This window comes from Clarias gariepinus, chromosome 8, assembly GCF_024256425.1.
Source record: "Clarias gariepinus isolate MV-2021 ecotype Netherlands chromosome 8, CGAR_prim_01v2, whole genome shotgun sequence".
In the NCBI taxonomy this organism is placed as follows: Eukaryota; Metazoa; Chordata; class Actinopteri; order Siluriformes; family Clariidae; genus Clarias; species Clarias gariepinus.
In genome coordinates this window covers 19946816-19965610 of record NC_071107.1, presented here as the reverse complement: position 1 = coordinate 19965610, position 18795 = coordinate 19946816, and the positions used below count along the sequence as shown (strand labels likewise).

Sequence of the window (18795 nt, the reverse complement as noted above, 5' to 3'; positions counted from 1 at the left end):
AAAAACTGAGATGAGACAGGGTGATAGGCGAGAAGGACCATCTCTTAGACAACAGGAGACCCGTACCACCACCTCTGCCAGTTTCTCGTGGAGTGTGAGAGAATACATAGACAGAGGATAGGGCAGCCGGTGTAGCTGAGTTCTGAGGAGATATCCAGGTCTCAGTTAGTGCCAGAAAGTCAAAAGAGTAATGGGTAGCTAGAGCAGAGATAAAATCTGCTTTCATTACAGCAGATTGGCAGTTCCAGAGCCCTCCTACCACCAGTGCAGGGCAATGAGACAGTACGTTTATTGACAATAACATGAAGTTTATGCAAAGACTTAGTATTTGCAGTGTTGACACTTCTTTATCAAGACATCTGCAAATTCACCATGGCAGGCTGTCAGTCCAACTTCTGTGCCACATTCTGACTGATGGTAGCCCATTCTTGCATAATCAAAGCTTGGAGTTTGACAGAATTTGTGGGTTTTTGTTTGTCCCCCCACTTCTTAAGGATTGACCACAAATTCTCAAAGGGATTAAAGGGAGTTTCCTGGCTATGGATCCAATGTTTTTTGTACCATTCTTTGTGTTCTTAAGCAAAATTGTGAATGAGCCCACTCTCTTGGCTGAGAAGCAACCCCACACATGAATGGTCTTGGCATGACACAGGATTGATGATAGCATTCACTTTTTCTTCACCAGACAAGCTTTTTTTCAGATACCCCAAACATTTGGAAAGGGGATTCATCAGAGAAAATGACTAGACCCCAGTCCTCAGCAGTCCAATCCCTGTACCTTTTGCAGAATATCAGTCCATCCCTGATGTTTTTCATGGAGAGAGATGTCTTCTTTGCTGCCTTTTCTTGAAATGTATGAAGGTAAGTGCTACCATCAGTTTTGATGTCGAAACTTTTGCCCACGGCTGATTTCCAGTTAATAATAAAAACCATTAACTGGTCACCCTTATTTAGTCCTTCAAGCGTTTTGCTTCCATCATGTCAATGACCTGACAGTCCTACGGTCAATTATGTCCTGTTTATAGATGTCCCAATGTAGAATTTAGCATAAATACTGTTAATAAAATGCACTGCTAATGTCACGATATTTACCAACCAACTGGATGCAATGACAAAGTGGTAGCATGTGATAAGCACCTGCTAAGAGTGTGATGCAATTTGATCAGACATAGTAATAAATCGGTGCAACTTCACTGGACCTGGTGAAAGCATGATAATGTGCATAATAGTTCTATATGTGCATGATAATGCATTTTGAACGTGACAGGAACATATCTAAGTAATATGTAGTATAAGTAGTATGTATAATTAGTCTGAACTTGATATAAATGCACATTTTGTTATTTAGACCCCATTCCTGCTGCATTCACTGATATTTTGTAGAATGCCATAGGGGACTTACTTCATGGTCTTCTATAATTATTTATTTCCCTTGTTGTTATAATAAGCTCCACTCTTCTGGGAAGACTTTCTATTAGATTTTGGAGTTTGACAGTACACTGCCTCAGGAGCCTTAGTCATTTCATATACTGATGATGAATAAAAAGGCCTGGGACACATTCAACATCATGTGATTAAAGTGTAGACTTTTAGCTTTAATTTTGCTGTGCTACAACAAATATGTCTAGTGCACTTCCAGAGAGTGAGAGCATATAGGAACTTCTCCCAAAGTCTGTGGGTTTTCCCATAAAAATATAGCAAGAATATTCAAGAGTTAGATAACCATTTTTATTTTAGTAGGATTTATTGTGGCATATTTTTAGATGTAAATACAATGATGTGTTTTACAATAATGCAGGACAAGAAAGGGAACTTGGCTAAAAAAAATTTAAATGCACTTTTAAAATTTTAGATGGGTACACTTTTCATGATTATAGTTCATGGCAACACAATAATAAATTACAATGAGAGTTTTGCAAAAGAATGTTGCTCTATTATTAATTTTCAATAGTCATATATATATAAAATGTAATAGACATCTCTTAATGTGACACAGTTTATGTATATGACCATGAGAACACTTTAAACAATTTTGCTGCTTTATACTAAATATTCTAATTAACCAAATTTATTTAATTATGGTATTAAGTAGGTGTTGGTCTTAGCCCTAACTTGCATTACATTTACACACATTACACACATACAACACATTTGTTTACACAAGTAATAAAAATGCATTCTGAAGCATGATACCAAGTTATACAACCCATGCTTAATGCAAATGTGTAGGATTTGTGAGACCACACTGATTTCTCTGCTTTACACAGCCATCAATCTAATTTTAAGTGTTAGCTCAAATTATTTTCCTTCACCTGTTGATGAATCTACAGTATATGCTTTAGTACTGTAATGTGTCAGTGCCCAGTATAATTGCTTTACTTCACTCCCTCAAAAAACTAACAAAAAACAACAAAACTCTTGATTTCAGGATGCTATGTCATCACAAAGTCTTATTAAAGCCACCTTCAAAAACCTGTATTATCTGTGTCACATACATTATCATCACTTACGAACCTCCTTTATAGAGTGCTTCTGGTAAATGGTTCTACGTTCCGTTTGAATTGTTGTTTCCTCAGTTGACAACATTGAGTCAGTGACATTTTCTGCAGGCAATGTATTGAGATCTTGTGTATCTACTTTAGTGATGATTGTAGCATGTTCTGTTTTAGAAACACTTTGCACATTTGCCACAACTATGTGTCCTGATATTTGTTTTAGAGTATCCACTGAAGAGGAGGAAGTTTCAGAAGAAAATGGAATGTTCACTTTCTCTGGCTGATGAGGCTCAATGGATATTAGTTCAGTCCTGGCTGTTGAAGTAACAATATGAATGTCACTCCCTTCAGCATTAGCAATAGGTTCAGAATATTTTACTTTGACCTTTGTAGGGCTGGGTAGGGATAGGCTAATCTGTTCAGTTGTAAGTGCAGAACTTATATCTGCAAAAGCATCAGACGAACTAAATGATAAAGTTGGACTAATATTGTCCTCATCAAACTCTCTTGTGAAACTTCTTTTGCACTCATTTTCATTAATGTCATTTTCTGGACTGGGTTCAGCTTTTCTGAGTAATTGGAAAGTTATTCCCTCATTGTCTTTGGATGTTTTGGTTGGAGAGGAGAACGCTGGAAATCGAAACCAGTCACTGATTTCAGGTTGTGTTTGTTTCTGCCCACCCAAAAAGTTTTGATCTATCTTAGATTTTTCTTGAGCTCCTTCATCTTTATGTTTTGAAACACTCTCTGCCGAAAACTGACCTTTAACTGAAATGTTACATTCTTCTTTTGTCAGAGGAATATCGGAATATATTTTCTTTGCTCCTTCAATTTCATCAAATGCAGGAACATTAAATTCAACGTCAAAGCCACTGAAAACATCACCAAGTGTTGGCAAAATGAATTTGGAGGATGTTTTAACTCTTTGTGTGTATTTTTGTTTTGATTCCAAGATGTCAACGTAAGCTTTATCATTTTCAGCGATATATGTTTCCATTAGGGAATCCATTTGTGTTATGGGTTCTTCATTGTTTACTTCCACTTTCTTAACTTTAACATTAAGAGACTGTATTTTCACTTCCTTTGTCGAGGAAATGCCACTTTCTGCCTTTGATGTACTTTTACTGACTATATTGATTTCTGGGTCTTTACCTTTTGGGTGTGCCATTCCAGAATGATAATCTTTGGTTACAGCATGTTCTTTTATATCCTCTGAAACTGACTTAGCTGAAATATCTGCATCTGGTAAACTTACTTCAAGTCCTTTAACAAATTTTGGGATATTTATTGAGGAAAGTTTTAATTTGGTTGGTGAACTAGACTTGGTTAGAAGGTTTTGTTCTGCAGTAATTTCTGTGGTTGGTCCTTCTATTTTGGATTTCTCTGGCACAGAAATATTAGCAACTTGGAGACTCAGATCGCTTGCAGGAACCTTGCTGTCTGATTTACTTAATTTGGAAAAAGACAATCCTGGTCTCTTCATTTTTATGTCACTATCTTTAGGATCCACTTCTGGCAGGTCAGCTTTTACTTCAGCTGTTACACCCTGAACTTCAACATCAGGTAGATGAACTTCTACTTTCTCCTTGGGTACAGAAATGTCAATCTCTGCCTTGTCTGAACTTACATCTATTTTTGGACCTTTTATTTCAGGAAGACTGATTCCAAATTTTGGCAATTTAAATTTAGTCCCTTGCTCCTTCATTTGAAAATCCTGATCTTTTATTTCCACACTGACAGATTTGGTTTCTTTGTCTGCATCAGGCCCTTTTACATCCACTGAGAGTGGCTCAGCTGACAATTTTATCTCTGCCTCTGGTAGACCTATTTCAGGTCCTTTAACCTCTACATCCACATCGGGGATCTCCACTGATGCTTTTGGACCTTTAATGCCAAACTTTGGGAAGTTGATTGAAGGCAATTTAAACTTAGTTGGAGAACCAAACTTTGACCGTCCTTTTAGTTCTGCATCTTCTATTGATACTGTTACATCGGTAGTTGGCTTTTCTATCTCTAAATTTCCTTCAGGCAAAGACACATCAACTTCAGGTGCCTTAACTTCTGATTTATCAAATCCAATTTTAGGAAACGAAAAGCCTGGTGTTTTCATTTTTACTTCAAAATCTTTGGAATCCACTTCTGGCAGGTCAGCTTTTACTTCAGCTGTTACACCCTGAACTTCAACATCAGGTAGATGAACTTCTACTTTTCCCTTTGGTACAGAAATGTCAATCTCTGCCTTGTCTGAACCTACATCTATTTTTGGACCTTTTATTTCAGGAAGACTGGTTCCAAATTTTGGCAATTTGAATTTAGTCCCTTGCTCCTTCATTTGAATATCCTGATCTTTTATTTCCACACTGACAGATTTGGTTTGTTTGTCTGCATCAGGCCCTTTTACATCCACTGAGAGTGGCTCAGCTGACAATTTTATCTCTGCCTCAGGTAGACCTATTTCAGGTCCTTTAACCTCTACATCCACATCAGGGATATCTACTGATGTTTTTGGACCTTTAACGCCAAACTTTGGGAAGTTGATTGAAGGCAATTTGAACTTAGTTGGAGAACCAAACTTTGACCGTCCTTTTAGTTCTGCATCTTCTATTGATACCGTTACATCGGTGGTTGGCTTTCCTATCTCTAAATTTCCTTCAGGCAAAGACACACCAAATTCAGGTGGCTTAACTTCTGATTTATCAAATCCAATTTTAGGAAACGAAAAGCCTGGTGTCTTCATTTTTAATTCTAAATCTTTGGAATCCACTTCTGGCAGGTCAGCTTTTGCTTCAGCTGTTACACCCTCACCTTTAACATCAGGTGGATGAACTTCTACTTTCCCCTTGGGTACAGAAATGTCAATCTCTGCCTTGTCTGAACTTACATCTATTTTTGGACCTTTTATTTCAGGAAGACTGATTCCAAATTTTGGCAATTTGAATTTTGTCCCTTGCTCCTTCACTTGAAAATCCTGATCTTTTAATTCCATACTGACAGATTTGGTTTCTTTGTCTGCATCAGGCCCTTTTACATCCACTGAGAGTGGCTCACCTGACAATTTTATCTCTGCCTCAGGTAGACCTATTTCAGGTCCTTTAACCTCTACATCCACATCGGGGATCTCCACTGATGCTTTTGGACCTTTAATGCCAAACTTTGGGAAGTTGATTGAAGGCAATTTGAACTTAGTTGGAGAACCAAACTTTGACCGTCCTTTTATTTCTGCATCTTCTATTGATACCGTTACATCGGTAGTTGGCTTTTCTATCTCCAAATTTCCTTCAGGCAAAGACACATCAACTTCAGGTGCCTTAACTTCTGATTTATCAAATCCAATTTTAGGAAACGAAAAGCCGGGTGTTTTCATTTTTACTTCAAAATCTTTGGAATCCACTTCTGGCAGGTCAGCTTTTACTTCAGCTGTTACACCCTGAACTTCAACATCAGGTAGATGAACTTCTACTTTCTCCTTGGGTACAGAAATGTCAATCTCTGCCTTGTCTGAACTTACATCTATTTTTGGACCTTTTATTTCAGGAAGACTGATTCCAAATTTTGGCAATTTGAATTTAGTCCCTTGCTCCTTCATTTGAATATCCTGATCTTTTATTTCCATACTGACAGATTTGGTTTGTTTGTCTGCATCAGGCCCTTTTACATCCACTGAGAGTGGCTCAGCTGACAATTTTATCTCTGCCTCTGGTAAACTTATTTCCGGTCCTTTAACCTCTACATCCACATCAGGGATCTCCACTGATGCTTTTGGACCTTTAACGCCAAACTTTGGGAAGTTGATTGAAGGCAATTTGAACTTAGTTGGAGAACCAAACTTTGACCGTCCTTTTATTTCTGCATCTTCTATTGATACCGTTACATCGGTAGTTGGCTTTTCTATCTCCAAATTTCCTTCAGGCAAAGACACATCAACTTCAGGTGCCTTAACTTCTGATTTATCAAATCCAATTTTAGGAAACGAAAAGCCGGGTGTTTTCATTTTTACTTCAAAATCTTTGGAATCCACTTCTGGCAGGTCAGCTTTTACTTCAGCTGTTACACCCTGAACTTCAACATCAGGTAGATGAACTTCTACTTTCTCCTTGGGTACAGAAATGTCAATCTCTGCCTTGTCTGAACTTACATCTATTTTTGGACCTTTTATTTCAGGAAGACTGATTCCAAATTTTGGCAATTTGAATTTAGTCCCTTGCTCCTTCATTTGAATATCCTGATCTTTTAATTCCACACTGACAGATTTGGTTTGTTTGTCTGCATCAGGCCCCTTTACATCCACTGAGAGTGGCTCACCTGACAATTTTATCTCTGCCTCAGGTAGACCTATTTCAGGTCCTTTAACCTGTACATCCACATCAGGGATCTCCACTGATGCTTTTGGACCTTTAATGCCAAACTTTGGGAAGTTGATTGAAGGCAATTTAAACTTAGTTGGAGAACCAAACTTTGACCGTCCTTTTATTTCTGCATCTTCTATTGATACCGTTACATCGGTAGTTGGCTTTTCTATCTCCAAATTTCCTTCAGGCAAAGACACATCAACTTCAGGTGCCTTAACTTCTGATTTATCAAATCTAATTTTAGGAAACGAAAAGCCGGGTGTTTTCATTTTTACTTCAAAATCTTTGGAATCCACTTCTGGCAGGTCAGCTTTTACTTCAGCTGTTACACCCTGAACTTCAACATCAGGTAGATGAACTTCTACTTTCTCCTTGGGTACAGAAATGTCAATCTCTGCCTTGTCTGAACTTACATCTATTTTTGGACCTTTTATTTCAGGAAGACTGATTCCAAATTTTGGCAATTTGAATTTAGTCCCTTGCTCCTTCATTTGAATATCCTGATCTTTTATTTCCACACTGATAGATTTGGTTTGTTTGTCTGCATCAGGCCCCTTTACATCCACTAAGAGTGGCTCACCTGACAATTTTATCTCTGCCTCAGGTAGACCTATTTCAGGTCCTTTAACCTCTACATCCACATCAGGAATCTCCACTGATGCTTTTGGACCTTTAATGCCAAACTTTGGGAAGTTGATTGAAGGCAATTTAAACTTAGTTGGAGAACCAAACTTTGACCGTCCTTTTATTTCTGCATCTTCTATTGATACCGTTACATCGGTAGTTGGCTTTTCTATCTCCAAATTTCCTTCAGGCAAAGAAACATCAACTTCAGGTGCCTTAACTTCTGATTTATCAAATCCAATTTTAGGAAACGAAAAGCCAGGTGTTTTCATTTTTACTTCAAAATCTTTGGAATCCACTTCTGGCAGGTCAGCTTTTACTTCAGCTGTTACACCCTGAACTTCAACATCAGGTAGATGAACTTCTACTTTCTCCTTGGGTACAGAAATGTCAATCTTTGCCTTGTCTGAACTTACATCTATTTTTGGACCTTTTATTTCAGGAAGACTGATTCCAAATTTTGGCAATTTGAATTTAGTCCCTTGCTCCTTCATTTGAATATCCTGATCTTTTATTTCCACACTGACAGATTTGGTTTGTTTGTCTGCATCAGGCCCTTTTACATCCACTGAGAGTGGATCAGCTGACAATTTTATCTCTGCCTCTGGTAAACTTATTTCCGGTCCTTTAACTTCTACATCCACATCAGGGATCTCCACTGATGCTTTTGGACCTTTAACGCCAAACTTTGGGAAGTTGATTGAAGGCAATTTGAACTTAGTTGGAGAACCAAACTTTGACCGTCCTTTTATTTCTGCATCTTCTATTGATACCGTTACATCGGTAGTTGGCTTTTCTATCTCCAAATTTCCTTCAGGCAAAGACACATCAACTTCAGGTGCCTTAACTTCTGATTTATCAAATCCAATTTTAGGAAACGAAAAGCCGGGTGTTTTCATTTTTACTTCAAAATCTTTGGAATCCACTTCTGGCAGGTCAGCTTTTACTTCAGCTGTTATACCCTGAACTTCAACATCAGGTAGATGAACTTCTACTTTCTCCTTGGGTACAGAAATGTCAATCTCTGCCTTGTCTGAACTTACATCTATTTTTGGACCTTTTATTTCAGGAAGACTGATTCCAAATTTTGGCAATTTGAATTTAGTCCCTTGCTCCTTCATTTGAATATCCTGATCTTTTATTTCCACACTGACAGATTTGGTTTGTTTGTCTGCATCAGGCCAATTTACATCCACTGAGAGTGGCTCACCTGACAATTTTATCTCTGCCTCAGGTAGACCTATTTCAGGTCCTTTAACCTCTACATCCACATCAGGGATCTCCACTGATGCTTTTGGACCTTTAATGCCAAACTTTGGGAAGTTGATTGAAGGCAATTTAAACTTAGTTGGAGAACCAAACTTTGACCGTCCTTTTATTTCTGCATCTTCTATTGATACCGTTACATCGGTAGTTGGCTTTTCTATCTCCAAATTTCCTTCAGGCAAAGACACATCAACTTCAGGTGCCTTAACTTCTGATTTATCAAATCCAATTTTAGGAAACGAAAAGCCAGGTGTTTTCATTTTTACTTCAAAATCTTTGGAATCCACTTCTGGCAGGTCAGCTTTTACTTCAGCTGTTACACCCTGAACTTCAACATCAGGTAGATGAACTTCTACTTTCTCCTTGGGTACAGAAATGTCAATCTCTGCCTTGTCTGAACTTACATCTATTTTTGGACCTTTTATTTCAGGAAGACTGATTCCAAATTTTGGCAATTTGAATTTAGTCCCTTGCTCCTTCATTTGAATATCCTGATCTTTTATTTCCACACTGACAGATTTGGTTTGTTTGTCTGCATCAGGCCCTTTTACATCCACTGAGAGTGGATCAGCTGAGAATTTTATCTCTGCCTCTGGTAAACTTATTTCCGGTCCTTTAACCTCTACATCCACATCGGGGATCTCCACTGATGCTTTTGGACCTTTAATGCCAAACTTTGGGAAGTTGATTGAAGGCAATTTAAACTTAGTTGGAGAACCAAACTTTGACCGTCCTTTTATTTCTGCATCTTCTATTGATACCGTTACATCGGTAGTTGGCTTTTCTATCTCCAAATTTCCTTCAGGCAAAGACACATCAACTTCAGGTGCCTTAACTTCTGATTTATCAAATCCAATTTTAGGAAACGAAAAGCCGGGTGTTTTCATTTTTACTTCAAAATCTTTGGAATCCACTTCTGGCAGGTCAGCTTTTACTTCAGCTGTTACACCCTGAACTTCAACATCAGGTAGATGAACTTCTACTTTCTCCTTGGGAACAGAAATGTCAATCTCTGCCTTGTCTGAACTTACATCTATTTTTGGACCTTTTATTTCAGGAAGACTGATTCCAAATTTTGGCAATTTGAATTTAGTCCCTTGCTCCTTCATTTGAATATCCTGATCTTTTATTTCCATACTGACAGATTTGGTTTGTTTGTCTGCATCAGGCCCTTTTACATCCACTGAGAGTGGCTCAGCTGACAATTTTATCTCTGCCTCTGGTAAACTTATTTCCGGTCCTTTAACCTCTACATCCACATCGGGGATCTCCACTGATGCTTTTGGACCTTTAATGCCAAACTTTGGGAAGTTGATTGAAGGCAATTTAAACTTAGTTGGAGAACCAAACTGTGACCGTCCTTTTATTTCTGCATCTTCTATTGATACTGTTACATCGGTGGTTGGCTTTTCTATCTCCAAATTTCCTTCAGGCAAAGACACATCAACTTCAGGTGCCTTAACTTCTGATTTATCAAATCCAATTTTAGGAAACGAAAAGCCTGGTGTTTTCATTTTTACTTCAAAATCTTTGGAATCCACTTCTGGCAGGTCAGCTTTTACTTCAGCTGTTACACCCTGAACTTCAACATCAGGTAGATGAACTTCTACTTTTCCCTTTGGTACAGAAATGTCAATCTCTGCCTTGTCTGAACCTACATCTATTTTTGGACCTTTTATTTCAGGAAGACTGATTCCAAATTTTGGCAATTTGAATTTAGTCCCGTGCTCCTTTATTTGAATATCCTGATCTTTTATTTCCACACTGACAGATTTGGTTTGTTTGTCTGCATCAGGCCCTTTTACATCCACTGAGAGTGGATCAGCTGACAATTTTATCTCTGCCTCAGGTAGACTTATTTCCGGTCCTTTAACCTCTGCATCCACATCAGGGATATCTACTGATGCTTTTGGACCTTTAACGCCAAACTTTGGGAAGTTGATTGAAGGCAATTTGAACTTAGTTGGAGAACCAAACTTTGACCGTCCTTTTAGTTCTGCATCTTCTATTGATACCGTTACATCGGTGGTTGGCTTTCCTATCTCTAAATTTCCTTCAGGCAAAGACACACCAAATTCAGGTGGCTTAACTTCTGATTTATCAAATCCAATTTTAGGAAACGAAAAGCCTGGTGTCTTCATTTTTAATTCAAAATCTTTGGAATCCACTTCTGGCAGGTCAGCTTTTGCTTCAGCTGTTACACCCTCACCTTTAACATCAGGTGGATGAACTTCTACTTTCCCCTTGGGTACAGAAATGTCAATCTCTGCCTTGTCTGAACTTACATCTATTTTTGGACCTTTTATTTCAGGAAGACTGATTCCAAATTTTGGCAATTTGAATTTTGTCCCCTGCTCCTTCACTTGAAAATCCTGATCTTTTATTTCCATACTGACAGATTTGGTTTCTTTGTCTGCATCAGGCCCTTTTACATCCACTGAGAGTGGCTCACCTGACAATTTTATCTCTGCCTCAGGTAGACCTATTTCAGGTCCTTTAACCTCTACATCCACATCGGGGATCTCCACTGATGCTTTTGGACCTTTAATGCCAAACTTTGGGAAGTTGATTGAAGGCAATTTGAACTTAGTTGGAGAACCAAACTTTGACCGTCCTTTTATTTCTGCATCTTCTATTGATACCGTTACATCGGTAGTTGGCTTTTCTATCTCCAAATTTCCTTCAGGCAAAGACACATCAACTTCAGGTGCCTTAACTTCTGATTTATCAAATCCAATTTTAGGAAACGAAAAGCCTGGTGTTTTCATTTTTACTTCAAAATCTTTGGAATCCACTTCTGGCAGGTCAGCTTTTACTTCAGCTGTTACACCCTGAACTTCAACATCAGGTAGATGAACTTCTACTTTCTCCTTGGGTACAGAAATGTCAATCTCTGCCTTGTCTGAACTTACATCTATTTTTGGACCTTTTATTTCAGGAAGACTGATTCCAAATTTTGGCAATTTGAATTTAGTCCCTTGCTCCTTCATTTGAATATCCTGATCTTTTATTTCCACACTGACAGATTTGGTTTGTTTGTCTGCATCAGGCCCTTTTACATCCACTGAGAGTGGCTCAGCTGACAATTTTATCTCTGCCTCAGGTAGGCCTATTTCCGGTCCTTTAACCTCTACATCCACATCAGGGATCTCCACTGATGCTTTTGGACCTTTAATGCCAAACTTTGGAAAGGTGATTGAAGGAAATTTAGAACTAAACTGTGACCGGCCTTGTAGTTCTGCATCTTCTATTGCTACTGTTACATCGGCAGTTGGCTTTTCAATTTCTAAATTTCCTTCAGGCAAAGACACATCAACTTCAGGTGCTTTAATTTCTGATTTATCAAATCCAATTCTAGGAAACGAAAAGCCTGGTGTCTTTATTTTTACTTTGAAATCTTTAGAATCCACTTCTGACAGGTCAGATTTAACTTCCACTGTTCCATCTTGCAATTCAACATCAGAAGGATGCAGTTCTGCTGTTGGTACAGAAATACCAATCGTTACCTTCTCTGAACTTGCATCTCCTTTTGCACCTTTTACTTCAGGAAGGCTGATTCCAAATTTTGAAAATTTAGGTTTACTCCCTTGCTCCTTAATCTGGAAATCCTGATCTCTCATTTTCATACTAGTTTTTATTTCTTTGTCTGCATCAGGCCCTTTTAAATCCACAGATAGAGGCTCAGCTGATAATTTTATCTTTGCATCCGGTAGAACTATTTCAGGTCCTTTAACATCTACATTCACTTCAAGGATCTCTCTTCCTGTCTTTGGAATGCTCATTCCAAATGGCAGGTCTACTTTCACTTCATGTGTCCCAGCTTGTACTTCAATATCAGGAGGATTCATCTTTAATTTTTCCTTTGAAATGTCAATATCTGAACTTATATCTATTTTTGGTTCTTTTGCTTTAGGAAATTTTTCCGTTTTTAATTTACTCCTTTGCATCTCTCCTTGGATGTCCATAAAAATAAATTCAGATTCCTTTTCTTTGTCTTCATCAGAGTCTTTAATAGTAATCGGCTCGGTGGGGAATTTTACCTCTGTATGTGGCAAACTTATTTGAGCTCCTTTAACATCAGGCTCCACATAAGAGGTCTCCACCACTGCCTTTGTAACTTTGGCTCCAAAATGTGGAAATTTGATTGAAGGAATTTTGAACTTTGTTGCATCCTTCTGTTTACCCTCTTTCACTGATATTGCAATTTTTGTGTCTGGACTCTGAGTTTCTATACTTCCCTCTGGTAAAGACATATCAACATTTGTGAGATTAACATCAGCTTCTTGGGCTGTATGTTCTGATGTAGCTATTCCAAACCTGGGAAATGAAAAGCCTGGTCTTTTAATTTTCACTTTAGTTATTTCAGAATTTATTTCTGTTTGGTCTGTGTCCACATCAAGTTTGACATCTGGTAGTTCAGCTTTAGAGGAATGTACTACTGGAATTTCAGCACTTTCTTTTTCTGATAATGAACTGTCATCATCTTTCTTTGATGTACAAATAATTCTTGGTGGTTTTACTTCTGGAAAGCTTATTTCAAATTTTGGCAGTTTGAACTTTGTCCCTTGCCCAGCTTCAGTATCATGAGCTCTGCCATACACATTGACAGGCTGCCCATCTTTATTTACATCAATGCCTTCTAAGTTAGATAATAAAGGCTCATCTGATGTTTTTAATTTATCCATTGGTAAAATTATTTCAGCTTCTTCTACTTGTACATCCTCAGCTGAGATATCTTCTACTCCCCTTGGAACTTTAGTGCCAGATTCTGGCAGGGTAATTGAGGGAATTTTATATTTTGTTTTGCCAGTTTCTGTTTTTTGTGGCAAGTCCTTTTTTCCCATAGTATCTTGTAAAATATTAATGACCTGTACTGGAGCATCTATATTCTCAACGTCCCCTATTTTGGGTATTTTGAATGTTTGTTTTTCATGGATTCTTGTTTCTTCAGTATATATTTTAGAGGGATCTCTCTTCTGTAATTCAGTACTAATAATTAGAGACTGATTTTCATGTTGGCTTGGTTTCTTTGATTTCTTGTCATGACCTTTCTTGTCACTGTGTTTTTTAGTTCTTGGTCTTTCAGCTTTGTCAAGGTCTGCACCACTGACTGTTTTAATTGCTGTGTCTTGTAGTTTTGATTCCTTTATGGCTTCCATCCCTGGTATTTCAATATCTTCCCGCTTTGGAAGTTTGAAATTTATACCTCCAAATCTCTCATAATCCGTTATCTGTAGCTGTGTGTAGTCTATTTTCATCACAGGTATTGATGTTTGCTCATCAATAGATGGTAGTTCAACTTTTGGCATCTTGAATGCTGTGTCCTTATCTACAGTATCAGTAGATGGTGACTTTTCTTCACCCACTTTACTTTTAAGGATACTAGTGCAACTGTCTGTACTCGTGGTAGATATTTTACGTGGAGATCCCCTAGGAGTCGACTTCTCTGACTTCTGTTCCATAATTGTAATTTCTCTTTGCACAAGAACTCCTGTTATGTCTCCCTCAGGCAGTTTAAAACAAGGGAATTTGGAGACAGCCACTTTAACATCCTCAACATTAAACTCTTCATCTATTTGATGATATTGGATTTCTCTCTCCTTTGTAATATTCATACTTTTCTCGGTTTTTATTAGCTTAATTTCTGGTGTCTGAAGACTGGGTTTAATTTTTTTATTTTCCATTCCTGGAATTTCAATATCGTCTCGTTTAGGTAGATGGGTCCTAATTTTTTCCACTTCTGAAATTTTTATTTCTTTATCTGGTACAAATCCAGAGGTTTCTATGTTTGGCAATTTAAATTTTAATGTTGATGTTCTATCTAGATCTGCTAGAATTAATCTTTCTGTTGGTGACGTGGAAGTTTCGATTTCTTCTTTGTCAGTTAATTTGTCTTTAGTTTTCCCCACTTGCATTAGCTCAGAAAAATCTGGTGAAATGAACTGAAGCCCGTTTTCTGTACGAACAAAGTGGGACTTTGCTGTGGCAATGTCTGCCATCGGACCTCTGGTTCGAATCCCATAACTCTCATTTTGAAACCCTGATCTCCTTTGCTTTTCATCACCAATCCTTGGAGATTTTTTTGATGCTTCTACACAAATATCTACATTTGGCATCCCAAGTTCTGCATGCCCAAATTCCAAAAAATTTTTCTCTGAACTATCTTTTCCTGTTCCCTTTATGCTGAGAACATCGTCAAATTTTTCTACCACTGTCTGTGGTAATACATCACTGTCATGGGCTGGTGGAGCTGAAATTGTGTGCAAACCTTTGAAAGATTCTGCTTGGTTTTCTGCTCCAATATCAGGTGCATCCTCCTCATGAACTTTGACTTTCATTTCTGAACTCTCTCTTTTTCCTCCATTTGCAAGAGCAACTGAAATATCTGTAGTCTTTAATGTGTTGCCCAAACTAATTAAATGAGCTTCATGCCGTTCCATTTGAAATGGATCATCATTCTCAGTCTCGGTAGAAATCTCATATTCAGCTCCATCCAGACCCTGTAGGATATCTTGAAATTTTTCCTCATGTCCCTCAGCAACCTTTTCTTCTAATATACCCTCCTCAACAGACTTGCTCCTGTGGCCCTTCATCTTCATTTTAAGTTCAACCTTGTGCTTTTTTTTTTTGTCCTTTCCATCTGGACATTTCAGTGGAGATTTTGTTGGAGATTCATTGTCACTTGTTGATGGGCTCAGCTCTAACTTCCTGTGTTCCTCTGCTTCTGATGTGCTGTGAGATCTGTTGAACTGCACTTTAGGTCCCTTGCCAAAGGATGGGAACTTCGGCCATGAGATGCGTTCCTGCTGTTTTTTCATTTTCCTCTGGCTTCTCATCACTGGTGGCCCATGGTCTTTTTCCTAGGAAAATAAATAAAAGAGCACTAAGTACTTTACATAACAAAAGCTAAAGCAAGAAAACATTTATTACAGTTACCTCTGGATGCAAAAGTTCAGCGTTTTCTGGTATGGTTGGTTCCACTTTGCGTCTTAGGAGAATTTCCATTTTATATGGTTGAGCACGCTCAAGAATTTGAAGAGCATCTTCATATGAAACATTATCAAAGTATACTGTAGCACTTAGTATTTGATCACCTGAGTGAGATGCAAAAAAATTAGATGTTTAAGACACAAATTTTACAGTACAGTGAAACACAAGCTATGTTTTAAATCGTTTAATACCCTCTTTCACTCTCAGTTCTTTGGAAGCAGGTGAATCTAGTTTCACTTCTTTAATGAAGATCCCCTCTTTCCCTCCACCAGTCACGACTAAGCCCTCAACACTTGCTTCTTTCACCGTTTTCACAATCACTTCAGATTCACCACTCTGCACGTCCTGCAACCACAGATGGCAAAGTTTAATGCTAATTAAAATGAGCTAATCACATGCTATGGTAACCATAGAAATAAAAAAGCAAACTCTGGACTGCCATGTTGTTAGTTAGGCATCACTTGTTTTTTCCTTCAATTGTCCTTTATATTTATATTGAAGTAGGCATATTTTATTTACTTATTAAACTACTGAGGACTTCATACCTTAGTATTGTGGTATGCATGAGCTTTGTCTGCTGAACGTCACGTGATCACGTGAGCCAATGGTTCTTTTCTCTCTTGCCCTATGGAATTGTGTCTGTGTGTGTGTGTGTGTGTGTGTGTGTGTGTGTGTGTGTGTGTGAGACGCAGGCGCACACAAAACACGCATGAGTGTGTGAAAGTCGTCCTACAAAGTAGACCCCCCTGATTCTTTCATGGAAGGTGAAGCGCAGGTTTAAAAAAAAAATACTTTATATATTGTATTAATTATTTGTATATGAATATTTTTGGTTTGTGGAACAAATTATCAAAGTTTTTATTATTTCTTATGGGCAAATTAGTTTGATATACAAGCATGCTTCCAGAATCAATTATGCCCGCAATCTAAAGTTCCACTTTATGCGTAATGAAAAACAAATTATTCCAATAAACTTTACCTCTGTTTCATTCATTCTGTCAGATGTGCGCTTCTCAAACAGAGATCCAAAGCCTGCTTTTCTGCTTTTCTTGTTGCTTTCACTTTTGTGTACTGGGTCAGACATATCCTCCTCAGCCTGACAAAACAATAGATTATAGATTATATAGAACAATATATCACAGATTTTAATAGACCCGAAGCTGTATTAAATATATTGAATAGATTGTAGTTACCTGTTTTTCAACAGGAAATTCTTCTATTGGGGAAGAGCCTTGAGGACGAGGTCTCTCCCTCTCTAAAACCTCAGGGTCATCACACACCTAATAATATCATCAAATATATGTATTTTTTAAATCAATACAGCAAAACCCAAAATGCCACATGTTTTATTCTGATTACAGATTAATGTTATTGTAGAAGTAAATATCTAGCCAAATCTCACAAAATCCACATGAAAACAACATTTTAAGCTCTCCTAACAGCATCTGTTAAACTCCCCTAGCCCAGAATTACCCTTTTGTTCTCTAGTTGATGGAAGGGGTTAGGAAATTATTCAAACATTATAATATTTATTACTTTTTTCCATTTAAATTTACAGCATTTGGGAGACAGTCTTATCCAGAGAGGCATACATTTTTATCTCATAACATGGGTAGTCATGGGTTTAGGGCCTTGCTCGAAGGCCCAACAGTGGCAACTTGGTGGTTCTGGTGTTTGAACCTGGGTCCTTCTGATTAATAGTCTAATCCCTTAAACACTAAGCTACCTCTGCCCTCTGTCCTATACCTTCAACTGTGTTTTGAAATTGATTAATAATACAATAGAATCTTACTGAATCATCTTCTGCTTCTTGTTCTGGTCCCCTCAGCCTTCTCCCAGCACCTGTTTCACATTAAGAACAGCAATTTTCACTGAAAGTAGCACTCAGTTAAATAAAGGTGCTTAATTTTACATAAGAACCACTAACCCACAAAACGTAAATATTAATGCCCAACAATCATCATTACTCATGATTAAGTACAGTTTCTGCACTGTCCTGTGCTCATTCACAGTGTAAACAAACCTATTGGATTAGCTCTGTACTATTGCAACTTAGTTTTTAAAAAACACAAGAAACATAGTTACTGTCATGTGCAATATTTTAAATGACAGTTTCTGCTGTAGCACAGAATTAGTTTTTTAATGACTTATTGCATCACATAAGACAAGCATATTTGCCATAAAAAGTGTCTCTACTGAAAAAATGCTGTAAAGACAGTATCACCTTCAGCTAACTACAGACAGATTTCTATTACAGAACACAAACACACCGACACAATTACATTCCTAATTGCTGTAAGATCAACGACACATTATTAATAAATTGCAATGCCAACTGCATTACCAATCATTAAACCATGATCATTCTGCAATCAATGACTATTCAGATCAAAACATTGCACTTACCTGAGATATTGTCAACTAGGCTCTCTCTCTATAAGTACTGAAATACCTCTCATGTGTTACTGTGCTTTACCCAATCCGGTATGCATTCTTGGTTTCATCTGTATTTCAGTACAGGAGGCGTTGCAGTGCCCTGCCCTTTTCCACACACGGGTTTGGCAATATAAGCAACATGTACACTTATTATTAAAAGCAATTCTTTTTATACATTTTAAGTATTTAGTTACTGTCCACATAACTGTAAATGATCATACATGAGTACAGGTGTAAAGGGACATCTAGAGATTTAAGAAACATTTGAGGTGGTGTTCCTTCAATTTGTAAGAGAAGCACATGGCACCGTAGTCTTACTTCATTTATAGCAAATAAATCAGCTCAGCAATCTAGTAAAGTGTTTATGGTGCTTGCCTTCGCTACCAACAAATAACTGTGCTGAATTCTGCAAGCAAATTAGTTATTTACCCTGTTTATCACACATGCATTACTGCTCAGACTGTTTAATTGTACAGTAGAAAATCAAAAACAAACCACACAAACACACCAGCTACATAAAGACCTCATGGTGCTGAATTTTGTTGTTTTATGTTTTATGTTTTTCATCTACATATTTATATATATAATCTGTCCAGTCAGTTTTGTGTCTTTGTATGGTCTGAGAATCCCAACAC

General features: G+C 37.7%; 1 protein-coding gene across 1 annotated transcript; it reads right to left on the bottom strand.

Annotated features, from left to right (window-relative positions):
- Positions 1–1745: 1745 nt before the first annotated feature.
- On the bottom strand, positions 1746–16733 carry LOC128528418 (neuroblast differentiation-associated protein AHNAK). The gene is given in 9 exon segments (XM_053501240.1): positions 1746–2508; positions 2511–3080; positions 3306–3576; positions 3625–11319; positions 11530–11826; positions 12775–15594; positions 15671–15828; positions 15916–16069; positions 16704–16733. Coding segments are annotated over 9 exon segments (12048 nt in total). The 5' UTR covers positions 16719–16733; the 3' UTR covers positions 1746–2440.
- Between the last annotated feature and the right edge of the window lie 2062 nt (positions 16734–18795).